At 40.8% G+C, this 16475-nt stretch overlaps 1 protein-coding gene across 1 annotated transcript in view; it reads right to left on the bottom strand.

The window, feature by feature from the left end:
- LOC143782325 (dynein axonemal heavy chain 5-like) overlaps positions 1-16475 on the bottom strand; it is a 610263-nt gene that overhangs the window by 180621 nt on the left and 413167 nt on the right. The window contains exons 57-59 of the mRNA XM_077269680.1: positions 7032-7696; positions 2457-2737; positions 752-967 (exon numbers count right to left, since the gene is read on the bottom strand). Of these exons, the coding sequence (XP_077125795.1) occupies positions 752-967; positions 2457-2737; positions 7032-7696 (1162 nt within the window). The remainder of the gene's footprint in view (positions 1-751; positions 968-2456; positions 2738-7031; positions 7697-16475) is intronic.

Raw genomic sequence — 16475 nt, 5'->3', positions numbered from 1 at the left:
TATGTTATTGTGAAAACATCAACAATAAACCAAATGTTAATCATTTGTCCACTGGTCCACTGGTGCCAATAGTGGGGCAATAAAGCCTTTCTCCTATCCATTAAATAAAGAGTCAATGTGGTACATATAATAAGTAAAGAACAAATGGCAAAATTTAGAAAATCTTTAAAGTAGCACTCCTCCTCCCATCAAAGTTTTTATCCTCTTAATATATTGCAGTCATCATATTATATAGCACTTTGTACTTACAATTGCTCATTTTGCCTTTCTACCCAGCTAATTCTTCTCTTTTCTCTTCTCTTTGTAGAAACAGGAAGTCTCATATTTTGGGATGTGCGGTTCATGCTCTTTTTTTTCTTTTTGCACATAGTCTCATATCCCTGCAAGACTCATTCCTGTCTTAAACTTCTGATCCAGCTGCTCTGTTCCCTGCCCCCCAGGGCCATAGACTCTTGCAGTGACTCATGACTTGTGTGGAGAAAAATGACCTCCTGTTTCTACATAGAGCTTAGAAGGATAATATAATGACTGCAATATATAAAGAGAGTACAAATGTTGATGGGAGGAGTATTTCTTTAATCTGTACAAGTCATGCATGTGCCCTTACAGTTAAATGGACCAAACATTTGTTTTAAATAGTGAGGATACCACATACTGTATTTATTGTGGAATCAACTGTAATTTTCATGACTGCTGGAACAAGAATATAAAGCACTCAATGAGTATCATAAGGAAATCTTGATGCACAAACCTTTCGGAACTCTAGTAATGAGTTCAGAAATCCGGCATTGTTCATTAGTTTCAGGGCTTCTGCCCAGGAAGGTTTCACACATGGTCTCTCTGGGTCAGCAGTCACTGTATCAATCCTTCTTTGGAACAGCAACAAGACACAGTCCATAATTCTCATAATTAAATGAGGGGGTCTTCCCAGTTTACGAACAGTTGAGATGTCAGCGGGTTTGATAGTCTGAAAAACATTGCACAAGTTATTTACCATCTAAGAGTTCATATTATATTAGTGAAATTAGTTACATATCCACATAAAAAATGTGCATGCATATTCTTCTCTTCTACTGCATGTCTACATGTTCTTAAAGGGAACCTGTTATGTAAAATAATACTATTAACCTGCAGATGTAGGGTTAGTCTGTAGGTTAATAGCATTCTGAACCTGCCCAGTGCCCGCTCTGAAAGCCCCACTCCCAAGTGGAAATTAACTTTATTCCCCCAGCAGCGTTCCAGTTATAGGGGTGGTACTGACACGGCTTCAGTCACTGCTTTGTGCATAGAGAGAAGAAACTACGGTACTTTAAAGGAATGTCCACTTTTACAAATAATGTGTTTTTTTATTATTTATTGTTACAATGAATCGAAAATGAAAAGGTGACCCAACTTTACAAATGATCTTGATTAAAAACATCCCACTATGTAGTTCTATTCACATTTGTGCTAGGCAGACAGTGTTGCAAATTTGGATGAAGGAAAGATCAGGCAATTCAAAGTCAAGCACCACATCATGTCAAACTACCAAATTGTCTGGTAGCCTTGGTTTTCAGCCCTTCTCCCTTTGGGAGAGCATAAATACTAAACCAAGCCAAGTGCTGTGTGTATGTAGAGCGTGGTGGGTCAGGAGAGAGGTATTTGTCAAACAATCATTCAACTATCAGATACCCATGGTGTATGCACACCATTATACATGGCTGCAAGATCATCAAAAGTTTTTATTCAGTAACCATGACAACACATTATTATTATTTATTTTTATGTGGTTTGGTGGATCGGTGGTCACTGCAGGTTGTAGGCTTGTTGGAAGAGGTAGGTCTTCAGGTTCCTTTTGAAGGTTTCCACGGTAGGTGAGAGTCTGATATGTTGGGGCAGAGTTCCAGAGTAGGGGGGATGCGTGGGAGAAAGCTTGTATGCGATTGTGGAAAGAGGAGATAAGAGGGGACTAGAGAAGGAGATCTTGTGAGGATCGGAGGTTGCATGCAGATAAGTACCGGGAGCATAGAGCCAAGCATTTTATGTTGCATACAAAAAAAGTATCACCATTTTAAACATGACTATTTCTTTATTTTGAGTGCATTGGAGTCATTTAGTTGGTTATACAGAACACAGTTCTTGATCATTGTTTTGTACCAAGAAGGTTATATTACTTGTGCGGAAGAATAAATTATCTTGTACAACAACAAAGAAGTAACTCATTTATTTAGGACTTACTATTACAATTAAAATGTGAAAAGAGGGGACTTCAAACACATTGTGAAGAAAGAAAAGTGGGCAACCCTGAAATAATCCCACCTTTACCAAACTTTAAAAGCGCAACTATTTCTACCTACGTCTATGCTTCTGGCTTACACCACTTGGCGCCAGTTATGGTTATTGGAAAGTTTGGTGGATAAGTTACCTTAATAAAGGTGGACAATTAGAAACCGTAAAAGCAAATAAAAGTAATTTACCTGCAGAGCTGCTTCAGCTTCTTCCAAGGCTGGTCTTGCCACTTCCAGCTTTTCCTCAGCGGATGCTTTAGCTATTGCAATTTCATCAACAATAGCCTGTGCTTTGTCCTTCACCTTTTGCACCTGCATCTTTACTTTCTCAGCAGCTTGTGCCTTCAGAGTCACTTCCTGCAGAACCTCATCTGCTTTTTTGGATGCAACAGCAAGGTCTTTTTCTTTAACTGCAAGCTCTTTTGACAACTGATTGACAGACACTTCAGCTTCCATCAGTTTAGCCAGACCTGGGCAAAAAAAATCATACAGGATAAAAAAAATACAGAACCTAAAATATATATAAAATATGATTTTACAAAGATCGATAAAAGCTATTTTTGGTTTACTTTTGTATTAATGAATTGTCCTGGTTATTATAGTTATTATTATGTGAATAACCAAGTATTTGTGATTGTTTTTGTAGAACCATGAAATAAAATATTTTATATGAAAAAAATGATGTTTTTTTTTTTTATGATAGGGACATTTTCTTTTTTTTATTTTTTTTAAATATGTTACATATATTTATATAATTTGTCACCAAGAAGTCATTAAACATCTCTAGGGAACCTTTTTTTTAACCAATTGTGCTTTTTTCCCACTATACTTGTAACTTGGGCTTTCATAAGAGTTTTCATCTACATTGATGTGCAGCGCCCCAGAGTCCTGGTCGTTGCAGTATCATGGCTCAGCCACTAAGGGGGGCCATGGTGCGTTCGATGGCACTGAAGGAGTTCTCTGAGCAGGTATCACAGTCACCAATTCATTTCACAGCTGGGCCTCCGGGGGGAGCTAAGGGTGCTATTCATTAGGCCACTCCCCACCATAGTGGGTAAACTGGGGGTCAGGCAGGAAGTTAGGGAGAACGCTGACGGGATTGAATGGAGCAACACCCTGTGGCAGGGGGTGTTGTGAAGAGAGAGACTGTAGGGTCTCTGCCAGGGGTGGGATCCTGGCAGAGGCTTGGCATTGAAAGAACGTAACGGGTCCGCGCAGGCTCCTGGAAGCGGCGGGACTCAAGAAAGGACTAGAAGCGAGATAGATTGTGCTGAGTGAGAAACGAAGTCAAGCGAAAGGAGATACCAGTGAGGGTTGTGCTGAAAGAGGCAGCACCTTACTGAGGCGCACTACCGGTGGCCGGAACGCCGAGGAGGTAAAGAGTTTCAAGCCATACCTCAGACCTACGGCAGGGCAGTTAGCTTTAGGCGGACTGTCTCACGCATCACCCAGGAAGGCAAAGGGGGGTACCAACAGGAGAGGGGCGCAGATAGAGTCCCGGAAGATCTCCGAGCCTCCCCGTCATACGGGTGCGTTCCTACCATAGTATCTGGAGGGACGAGGAAGATCATTGCGAATTAAGTTGTTGTGAGGGAACACGAGAAACAGACACAACAGTTGTGGGGTACTTTCCGTAAGCACAGCAGGGAAGGACTGCAACACATAGCGCTAGAAGGAAGGCACCGATTTCCACCTGCAAGGAGAGCTCTGGAAGTGCCATTGGACCGGCCGGACTTGCGCAGCCTGGTGAGCCGTATTCTGGACTGAGGACCCAGAGAGCTTCAGTAAAGAGGTAAAGAGACTGCAACCTGGTGTCCTCGTTATTTACCGCGACCTGCACCCCACAACTGCACCGCTACACCGTTACTACACCACTTATTGCACTGGACGTCCCCCACTGACAGACAGGGCCAAGGACCGGGTCTAGCCACCGTGACAACCCCAGGACTGAGACCTAGAGGCCCGGCTCCGGGTACCCCTCGGCCCTGCGGCGGTGTGGGGGCGCTCCAGATGTGCCGCACATCACTGGCAGAGCTGATCTGGGCCTCCTATGACCCAACAACTCTGCTATGTCAGTCAGACCCCTGGTGATCACATGATCTCTAGGTCCTACAGAGGCATTCACAATGCCAAAGCCACATGTTCACCACATAGCACTGTTTAGGCACTAAGTAGAAATAAACAGAAAACAGAAAATTTATAAACTCTCCTCACCCCAGAGTCAGCAACTTTATCTGAAAGCCAGAGACTTGACCTAGACCTACAAGATTGCAGGGCATTTAACCCTGAGCAATAATTTATAGCACTTACTCAATACTAGGTTAATATTGGGTAAATATTAGTTGCATGTACAGTGGGGAAAATAAGTATTTGATGCACTGCTGATTTTGCAAGTTTTCCCACCTAGAAAGAATGTAGAGGTCTGTAATTTTTATCACAGGTACACTTCAACTGTGAGAGACGGAATCTTACAAACATCCAGAAATTCCCATTTTATGATTATTACATAAATAATTTGCATTTTATTGCATGAAATAAGTATTTGATACAATAGAAAAACAGAACTTAATAATTGGTCCAGAAACCTTTGTTTACAATTACAGAGGTCAGACGTTTCCTGTAGTTCTTGACCAAGTTTCAACCAACTGCAGAAAGGATTTTGGCCCACTCCTCCAGACAGATGTTCTCCAGATCTTCCAGGTTCTGGGGCTGTCGCTGTGCAATATTGAGTTTCAAAGATTTTCTTTTGAGTTCAGGTCTGGAGACTGGGTCAGCCATTCCAGGACCTTATTACGAAATCACAACTTAATTGCCCTGGCTGTGTGTTTCTGGTCATTGTCATGCTGGAAGACCCAGACACGACCCATCTTCAATTCTCTTTCTGGGGGAAGGAGGTTGTTGGCCAAAATCTTGCGATGCATGACCTCATCCCCCTCCCTTCAATTGTCCCACACCTTCTGTTATAGCACTATTTTAGAAGGCCTATCCACCTCAGGAAGAAGAGATGCAAAGTTCTCCTTGTACTCTTTTTTTGGCCAAGATGAATGTAACGCAAGGGTAACGGGAAAGGCACTGGTACATAAAATTGGCCATATGTGCCAAGCTCTCTACAGCCAACACTTCCCTGTCTCCACCATGATGAGGACTCTCCATCTCCTCCTCCCTTTCTTCCTCCTCATTCCCATCTTCAGCCCATCAACATTGGAAAGACAGGACAAAGGTTGTATGGCTACTTGCCTCTGTTTCGCTAGCCGCCACCTCCTGTTCGTCCTCCTCAGCTTCCACCTCCTCATTGTTACCCAATCTGTGCTGAACAGGTGAGACAAGGCTGGGCTGGCTACAATCTCTCTGTGTTATGTCATCCTCCATCCCCACCTGGTCTGCATGCCGAGCTTCATGTTTGTGAGCATTGACTGTTTAAGTAGGCACAGGAGCGGGATAGTTCCGCTTTCTATGGCGTCATCATTGCTCATCATCTTTATGGAGTCCTCAAAGTCTTGGAGAACCAAAAAAATGTCAGACATCCATGCCCATTCTTCAGTTATGTGCGGTGGCTGACCAGAATACTGAAGGGCGTTTTGGAGCTGGTATGAAATGCTTCGGTATGGTGGGTCCCCGGTTACTTATCTTCAGGTAATTATACCTATCCATGCTCTCGGCTCACATAGTAGGCACTTGACTGGGCCATACTTCTGATCATCTCAATCTATTTATATTTAAATACTAGTTTACTGTAGCAACTTTGTCTGTATAATACACAGTGTTTTGGCTGTGGCTCTCTCAATTACCTACACTTGTTTTACACTGTTATACATTGACAGGATTTTTTTCCCTTGATATGGATTTTGAATTGCAATATTTGCACAATTGAATGTATGCATAGTACTGTACTGATATAAGGATTACATGTATACATATGTACTTTGGTAATGTATTGTCATTAATGGTCTCCATTGGCAGAGTCTACCTATATCAAGGAGATCCCTGATTTAATGGGTAATTATTATCTGGGTGTACCCACCTATTTGTACTAGTGGAATTTTCTCTCATTTTTTACCTTGGTTTTACATTATGTTCTCAATAAAATTATTTATATTTTAAATTTCAACCATGCCATGTGTAAAGCTATTCTTTTGGCGTTTTCTTTCGTTTTTTTTGCCTTATGGTCACCTATACTGTATATAGATGATAATTATAATGGCGTTCTTAATCTCCAGACTAGAGGCAAGAAATAAATTAAATAAATTGCAAATATGTCAAATATATAGATATCTATATCTATATATTTATTTCCCCATCTTCTGCTGTATAGCATGAGGCCGATAAGACATCATGTTTAAATGTGAGAGAATTGCTTTAACTTAGCATACAAGCTTGGTCTGAGATAAGGCAGGTCAACAATTATTGTCTGTAAGACAATCATGTTTCTTTTTTAATCTCGTCTTCACCCAAAAGTGATAATAGACCTGCTGTCTTCATTATGATAAAATGACATAACTAGTCAGCCATTTACACCAAGACATGTTAAAACAAGAAGCTTGAAAGCCTTTTTCGTCTATATTACTGCCAAGAAAACACACATTTCTTAACCAGTTTCTCGACTTTTTTTATATATATATTTTGCCATGCTGATAGGTATTTGCATTGTCATGTCCTAAGAAAATTGGAGTTTAAAACAAGAAATTAAGTGCAAATATAACATTTTCCCAAATGTTCAATGTGTGGAAAAAATATATATATATATTTCTAAAAATGGAAATGTACCTGTTTTCATGCGATTGGACAGATTTCCAACATATTCAAACTTTTCTCCATATATTGCTTTATATCCACCAATGAATGAAAGATATGATTTTGGAGTGACATATGTTTGACGCCTGTATCTTTCAAAATATTCAACACACTTTTCTGCCACAATATCTTGAAATGTACCCATTGTGTTCACTATGTTCCTCTTAACCTCATCTGTACATTCTATTTTATAGGAAGCCAAGAAGTGATGGGCCACAGCGACCAAGGCATCCCGAGGCCAACGTTGGAACCAGTCCATTGTACATCCAGAAATCAAGCCAGGAAACTTCAGAGCTCTTGTTCTAAACTTTTCTCCAACAGGGGAGAAGCACAGAACCACGTGTAAATTGCTGCGCACCCTAGACAGGAAGTAATCATAAAGGTTTTCAGCAGTTGGAGCTCGCCTTGGATATTCTTTCTTCATGACAGGGATTAAATCTTGGGTGATTTCATCAATTTCATCCCTTGCAAACAAGTTGGACACTTCTCCAGAAGCCAGTACATTATTCATATACTCTAAAAAGGATTCATCCTTAATTTCATTGTCGGTAAATATGAAGGTAATTCCTTTTCCCTTCTGGCCTGCGGTACGGTATAACAGCTTCAGATCATCCAGAAGATTATTTGTACCATATGTTCTGCAATAAAAAGAGGAGTAAGAACACAGCCATACAAAGTCTTAAATATTTCACAAAATGCACAAAAATGTAATGTCTTGAAGTATAGAAAGTTCTTTTCTCTCTCAACACCATACTTGGTGTCTTAAGAATCATTACAAAAATTGAAACATGTAAAAACATTTTTAGACCGCTTTATTAAGCTTTGGCAACAGTGCAGAATATGTCACTAGTTGTGGTCATAGCAATAAGGGCATTTTATGTGTGACTTTGCCTGCTGTTAACCATAACATCAGTGGCATCTGAAGTAGATGTTTATATTCTGCTCTTTGATAACTGCACTTTAATAGTTATCTAACATAAAACACATTGTTCAATTCTCCTCAAGGAGAAGAAGCAAGCAATTTGTATACCTCTTAAGCTGGCCATACGAATTAGATAGCTGTCCACCAAAAACATTGATCATTAATATAGTTTGAGATCCCTCTTTTATGCACAAGCAGGTTTTTAAAAATGAAAAATATTTATTTAATTAGATCTTTGCTAAATAACTAAATTTGTCTGCATAAATGTATATTTATATCTTAATTTATCTAATATATAAAGCTGAATGTGTGTATGTGTGTATGTATGTATGTATGTATGTCCGGGATTGGCATCTGAACCGTCGCAGCTACAGCCACAAAATTTTGCACAGTCACACGTCTGGACCCCGAGAGCGTCATAGGCTATGTTGTGAGGTGAAATTTTAACCCCGCGCTTTCCAATTCACCAAACAATTTTGCCCCTATCTACATAATGGGGAAAAAGTGAAAGGAAAAGTGTTGGAGGCGTCGCAGCTACAGGCACAAAATTTTGCACAGTCACACGTCTGGACCCCGAGAGCGTCAAAGCTATGTTGTGAGGTGAAATTTTAACCCCGCACTTTCCAATTCACCAAACAATTTTGCCCCTATCTACATAATGGGGAAAAAATGAAAGGACAAGTGTTGGAGGCAAATTAACAGCTGCCAGATGTGAACAAGGGGGACTTAAAGAATGACAGCGATGGCGCCAAAGAGTATATACTGTACAGTTGCTAAGGTGGGGCCCCGACATGGGATAATCACCACACCACCACGGGGATATGAACACACACACAAAATGCGCCACACACTACCACGTGCTCGAACACATATACCACCCTCAGCGCACATTTCACCACACATACACCAACCTCGCCACATAAAAGTAGAAACACAAAAGTCGCCGCTCAAAACTCGCCACGCGCAAAACTCTTCACATGCAAAACTCGCCACACGTGCAAAACTCACCTCATGGAAAACTCACCACACGCAAAACTTGCACATGCAGAAAAATTGCCACACGCAGAAAAATTGCCACATGCACAAAAGTTGCAACACATGCAAAAGTTGCCTCACACAAAACTTGCACATACTCAAAAGGCACCACACATAAAACTCGCCACGTGCAAAACTTGCCATGCGCAAAACTTGCTGCACACAACTTGCTACACTAACCTGTCACATGCAACTCGACACACAAAAAGTTGCTACACGCATGTCACCACACAAAACTCATCTCACAAAAGTCCCTACATGCATGTCGCCACACGCAACTCAACACACACAACTTGACACACGAAACTCGCCCTAAAACACACACAAGTCTGGTATTATCCTTCAAAAATAAAAATCTGATTAATAAGCAGACAAGCTACAAGAGCAACAAATGTACCATATAGGAATCCGGCAGCTGTCAGTCACATGACAAGTCTATTATGTGTATGTGTGAGCTAATATATACTGCCAGGGGGTGGGCTTACTGTTGGCTGGGGATTTATCAGGCTGCCATTTTAGCTTACAAATACTGAGGTAAAAATACTGACCAAATAACGTGTGAACGAGGGCTAATACAGGAGGAGATGACATACAGATAAATACTATATACAGGAGGAGATGACACACAGGTATATACTATTTACAGGGGAGATGACACACAGGTATATACTATATACAGGAGGAGATGACACACATATATATACTATATACAGGAGAGATGACACACAGGTATATACTATATAGAGGAGGAGATGACATACAGGTACATACTACATACAGGAGGAGATGACATACAGGTATATACTATATACAGGAGGAGATGACACACAGGTATATACTATATACAGGAGCAGATTACCTACAGGTATATAGTATATACAGGAGGAGATGACATACAGGTATATGCTATGTATAGGAGGAGATGACATACAGGTATATACTATATACAGGAGGAGATGACACACAGATATATACTATATATAGGTGAGATGACACACAGGTATATACTATATACAGGAGATTACATACAGGTATATCTAATATATAAAGCTGAATGTGTGTATGTATGTATGTGTGTATGTCCGGGATTGGCAACTGCACCGTCGCAGCTACAGCCACAAAATTTTGCACAGTCACACGTCTGGACCCCGAGAGCGTCATAGGCTATGTTGTGAGGTGAAATTTTAACCCCGCGCGTTCCAATTCACCAAACAATTTTGCCCCTATCTACATAATGGGGAAAAAGTGAAGGGAAAAGTGTTGGAGGAAAATTGACAGCTGCCAGATGTGAACAATGAGGACTTAAAGAATGAGAGCGATGGCGCCAAAGAGTATATACCGTACAGTTGCTAAGGTGGGGCCCCGACATGGGATACTCACCACACACGGGGATATGAACACACACACAAAATGCGCCACACACTACCACGTGCTTGAACACATATACGACCCTCAGCACACATTTCACCACACACACACACCAACCTCGCCACATAAAAGTCGAAGCACAAAAGTCACCACTCAAAACTCGCAACGCGCAAAACTCGCTACATGCAAAACTTGCCATATGCAAAACTAGGCTCACACAAAACTCGCCACACGTGCAAAACTCACCTCATGGAAAACTCACCTCATGCAAAACTTGCACACACAGAAAAATTGTCACATGTACAAAAGTTGCACCACATGCAAAAGTTGCCTCACACAAAACTTGCACATACTCAAAAGGCACCACACATAAAACTCGCCATGCGCAAAACTCGCCATGCACAAATCTTGCTGCACACAACTTGCTACACTAACCTGTCACATGCAACTCGACACACAAAATGTTGCTACACGCATGTCGCCACACAAAACTCATCTCACAAAAGTCGCTACATGCATGTCGCCACACGCAACTCAACACACACAACTTGACACATGAAACTCGCCCTAAAACACACACAAGTCTGGTATTATCCTTCAAAAATAAAAATCTGATTAATAAGCAGACAAACTACAAGAGCAACAAATGTACCATATAGGAAATACGGCAGCTGTCAGTCACATGACCTGTCTATTATGTGTATGTGTGAGCTAATATATACTGCCAGGGGGGAGGGCTTCCTGTTGGCTGGGGATTTATCAGGCTGCCAATAGCAACCAATCACAGCTCAGCTTCTATTTTGCTACAGTTAATTAACCTGAGCTCTGATTGGTTAATATAGGCAACAAAGACATTCTCAGTATAACAAAGCTAATATATGTTGTGAAATTCTTCTATTAGCTTAGTTTTTGCCTTTTAATAATTACATTTCTATCTATTTGTTTTGTGGTTTTTGTGTGCAGAATAAATGTTTGTTAACACATTCTATTTTGCTAACAGCAGTCATTAACCCGGGCGAAGTCAGGTAGTACAGCTAGTTTATATATAAAGTGGCATGTAAAAGTTTAGGCACGCCTGGACAAAATTACTGTTATTGTGAACAGTTAAGCAAGTTGAAGATGATACTCTCCCTTTGTATTTTAAGCAAAAAAAAAAAAAAAAAAAAATATATATATATATATATATATATATATATATATATATATATATATATATATATATATATACTAGATGGTGGCCCGATTCTAACGCATCGGGTATTCTAGATTATGCATGTCCACGTAGTATATTGCACAGCCCACGTAGTATATTGCCCAGCCACGTAGTATATTGCCCAGCCACGCAGTATATTGCCCAACCACGCAGTATATTGCCCAACCACGCAGTATATTGCCCAGCCACGCAGTATATTGCCCATCCACGCAGTATATTGCCCAGCCACACAGTATATTGCCCAGCCACGCAGTATATTGCCCAGCCACATAGTATATTGCCCAGCCACATAGTATATTGCCCAGCCACATAGTATATTGCCAAGCCACATAGTATATTGCCCAGTCACATAGTATGCACCATATCCCTGTTAAAAAAAATTATTAAAATAAAAAATAGTTACATACTCACCCTCCGTTGGCCCCCGGATTGAAGCAGCCGGTTACCGATGCTCCGCGCGCGCTCCGGTCTGAAGAGTGCATTGCGGTCTCGCGAGATGATGATGTAGCGGTCTCGCGAGACCGCACGTCATCATCTCGCGAGACCGCAATGCATGGAGCGGTCACCGGGGCATCGCGAGGAGCATTGGTAACCGGCCGTTTCGATCCGGGGGCCAAAGGAGGGTGAGTATGTAACTATTTTTTATTTTTTTAATTATTTTTAACATTAGATCTTTTTACTATTCATGCTGCATAGGCAGCATGAATAGTAAAAATTTGGTCACACAGGGTTAATAGCAGCGTTAACCAAGTGTGTTACACCGCGGTCAACGCTGCCATTAACCCTGTGTGAGCGCTGACTGGAGGGGAGTACGGAGCGGGCACTGACTGCGGGGAGGAAGGAGCGGCCATTTTTCCACCGGACTGTGCCCGTCGCTGATTGGTCGTGGCTGTTTTGCCACGACCAATCAGCGACTTGGATTACATGACAGACAGAGGCCGCGACCAATGAATATCCGTGACAGACAGACAGACAGACAGACAGACAGACGGAAGTGACCCTTAGACAATTATATATATTATATATATATATATATATATATATACTATATTGTCACTTTTTTTGCATTTAAAAATTGCAAAAAGGAAATGGGCCAAAGTAAAAGTTTGTGGACTCGTGGAGATTTGTGTGCTCTGATAACTTTGACCAAGGTTTGAGACCTTAATTAGCCTGTTGGGGTTATGGCTTCTTTACCATCATAATGGAAGGAAAGAGCAGGTGATGCAAATTTCCCAGATTTAACCCCTTTACCCCCAAGGGTGGTTTGCACGTTAATGACCGGGCCAATTTTTACAATTCTGACCACTGTCCCTTTATGAGGTTATAACTCTGGAACGCTTCAACGGATCCTAGTGATTCTGACACTGTTTTCTCGTGACATATTGTACTTCATGATAGTGGTAAAATTTCTTTGATACTACTTGGGTTTATTTGTGAAAAAAATGAAAATTTGGTGAAAATTTTTAAAATTTTGCAATTTTCCAACTTTTAATTTTCCTGCCCTTAAATCTTACAGATATGTCATACAAAATACTTAATAAGTAACATTTTCCACATGTCTACTTTACATCAGCACAATTTTGGAATATTTTCTTTTTTTTGTTAGGGAGTTATAAGGTTTAAAAGTTGACCAGCGATTTCTCATTTTTACAACACCATTTATTTTAGGGACCATATCACATTTGAAGTCACTTTGAGGGGTCTATATGATAGAAAATACCAAAAAGTGACAACATTCTAAAAACTGCACCCCTCAAGGTGCTCAAAACCACATTTAAGAAGTTTATTAACCCTTCAGGTGCTTCACAGGAATTTTTGTAATGTTTAAAAAAAATGAACATTTGACTTTTTTCACATAAAAATTACTTTAGATCCAATTTGTTTTATTTTACCAAGGGTAACAGGAGAAATTGGAGCCCACAAGTTGTTGTGCAATTTGTCCTGAGCACATCGATACCCCATATGGGGGTAAACCTCTGTTTGGGCCCATGGCAAACCTCGGAAGGGAAGGAGCGCCATTTGACTTTTCAATGAGATAGGAAGCCATGTCGCGTTTGGAGAGCCCCAGATGTGCCTAAACAGTGGAAACCCCCACAAGTGACACCATTTTGGAAAGTAGACCCTCTAAGGAACTTTTCTAGATGTGTGGTGAGCACTTTGAACCCCCAAGTGCATCACAAAAGTTTATAATGTAGAGCCGTAAAAATAAAAAATCATTTTTTTTTTCACAAAAATGATCTTTTCGCCCCAATTTTTTATTTTCCCAAGGGTAACAGGAGAAATAGAAAATATGATGGAAAATACCAAAAAGTGACAACATTCTAAAAACTGCACCCCTCAAGGTGCTCAAAACCACATTTAAGAAATGTATTAACCCTTCAGGTGCTTTACAGGAATTTTTGTAAAGTTTAAAAAAAATGAACATTTGACTTTTTTTCACATAAAAATTACTTCAGATCCAATTTGTTTTATTTTACCAAGGGTAACAGGAGAAATTGGACCCCAAAAGTTGTTGTCAAATTTGTCCTGAGTACACTCATACTCCATATGTGAGATAAAACTACTGTTTGGGCACACGTCGGGGCTAGGAAGGGAAGAAGTGGTGTTTTGGAATGCAGACTTTGATGGAATATTCTGTCGGCATCATGTTGCGTTTGCAGAGTCCCTGATGTACCTAAACAGTAGAAACCCCCCACAAATGACCCCATATTGCAAACTATACCCCCCAAGGAACTTATCTAGATGTGTTGTGAGAACTTTGAACTCCCAAGTGTTTCACTAAGGTTTATAATGCAGAGCCGTGAAAATAAAAAATCATTTTTTCCCACAAAAATGATTTTTTAGCCCCCAAATTTTTATTTTCCCAAGGGTAACAGGACAAATTGGACAGCAATAGTTGTTCTCCAATTTGTCCTGTGTACGCTGATACTCTATATGTGGGGGTAAACCATTGTTTGGGTGCACGGCAGAGCTCAGAAGGGAAGGGGCACTGTTTTACTTTTTCAACGCAGAATTGGATGGAATTGAGATTGGACGTCATGTTGCGTTTGTAGAGCCCTTGATGTGCCTAAACAGTGGAAATCCCTCAATTCTAACTCCAACCCTAACCCCAATACACCCCTAACACTAATCCCAACACTAACCACACCCCTAACCTCAATACACCCCTAACCCCAACACACCCCTAACCCTAATCCTAACCCTAACCACACCCCTAACCCGAACACACCCCTAATCCCAACCCCAACACACCCCTAACCCCAACACACCCCTAACCCTAATCCCAACCCTAACCATAACCCTAACCACACCCTTAACCCTGACACACCCCTAACCCAAACATAATCATAATCCAAATCCTAGCCCAACTCTAGCCCCAACCCTAACCCTAACCTTAGCCCCAACCCTAACCCGAACTTTAGCCCCAACCCTAACTTTAGCCCCAACTTTAGCCCCAACCCTAACTTTAGCCCCAACCCTAACCCTAACTTTAGCCCCAACCCTAACCGGAAAATGGAAAGAAATACATTTTTTTATTTTACTATTTGTCCTTAACTAAGGCGGGGATAAATGGGGGTTTGATTTGCTATTTATAGTGGGTTTTTATAGTGGTTTTTTATGTTTGGCAGCTGTCACACACTGAAAGACGCTTTTTATTGCAAAAAATAGTTTTTGCGTTACCCCATTTTGAGAGCTATAATTTTTCCATATTTTGGTCCACAGAGTCATGTGAGGTCTTGTTTTTTGGAGGACGAGTTGACGTTTTTATTTGTACCATTTTTGGGCACATGACTTTTTTTTATCGCTTTTTATTCTGATTTTTGTTAGGCAGAATGAACAAAAACCAGCAATTCATGAATTTATTTTGGGGGGGTGTTTATACCATTCCGCGTTTGGTAAAATTGATAGAGTAGTTTTATTCTTCAGGTTAGTACGATTACAGCGATACCTCACTTATATAATTTTTTATGTTTTGGCGCTTTTATACAATAAAAACTTTTATATAAAAACTAATTATTTTTGCATCACTTTATTCTGAGGGCTATAACTTTTTAAATTTTTTGCTGATGACACTATGTGGCTGCTCATTTTTTGTGGGACAAGATGACATTTTCAGTGGTGCCATGTTTATTTATATCCATCTTTTTGATCGCGTGTTAGTCCACTTTTTGTTCGGCGGTATGATGATAAAGCATTGTTTTTTGCCCCGTTTTTTTTTTTTACAGTGTTCACTGAAGGGGTTAACAAGTTGGACAGTTTTATAGGTCGGGTCGTTATGGGCGCGTCGATACTAAATATGTGTACTTTTATTGTTTTTTTTTATTTACATAAAGAAATGTATTTATTGGAACAATTTTTTTTTCTTTACTTAGGATTTTAAAAAAATATATTTTTACACAGTGTAATATTTTTTTTTGTACTTTTTTACATTGTCCCAGGGTGTGACATCACTATATTGTCAGATCGCTGATCTAACACTTTGCACAGCACTGTGTCAGATCAGCGACCTGACAGGCAGTGCAGGAGGCTTGCCATCGCCTGCTCTCAGCAGGCACTGACAAGCCACCTCCCTGCAGGACCCGGAAGAACGCCGTGGCCATCTTGGATCCTGGGGACTGCAGGGAGGAGACAGGAGGAGATCCTCAGAGGAACGCGATCACATCGTGTTGTTCTGAGGATCTCATGGAAGCACGCAGGGAGCCCCCTCCCAGCGCAATGGTTCCCTATGTCACCGGAACACTGTGATCTTGTTTGATCGCAGTGTTTCAGGAGTTAAATTGCCGAGAGTGGTCCGTGACTGCTTCTGGCACATAGTGCCGGATGTCAGCTGTGATAATCAGCTGACACCCGGCTGCAATCGGCCGGACTCCACCCGTGA

The sequence above is a fragment of the Ranitomeya variabilis genome, chromosome 6 (assembly GCF_051348905.1).
Source record: "Ranitomeya variabilis isolate aRanVar5 chromosome 6, aRanVar5.hap1, whole genome shotgun sequence".
Taxonomy (NCBI): domain Eukaryota; kingdom Metazoa; phylum Chordata; class Amphibia; order Anura; family Dendrobatidae; genus Ranitomeya; species Ranitomeya variabilis.
The sequence above is the reverse complement of the archived record's forward strand: the minus strand, read 5'-3'. Positions and strand labels throughout refer to the sequence as shown.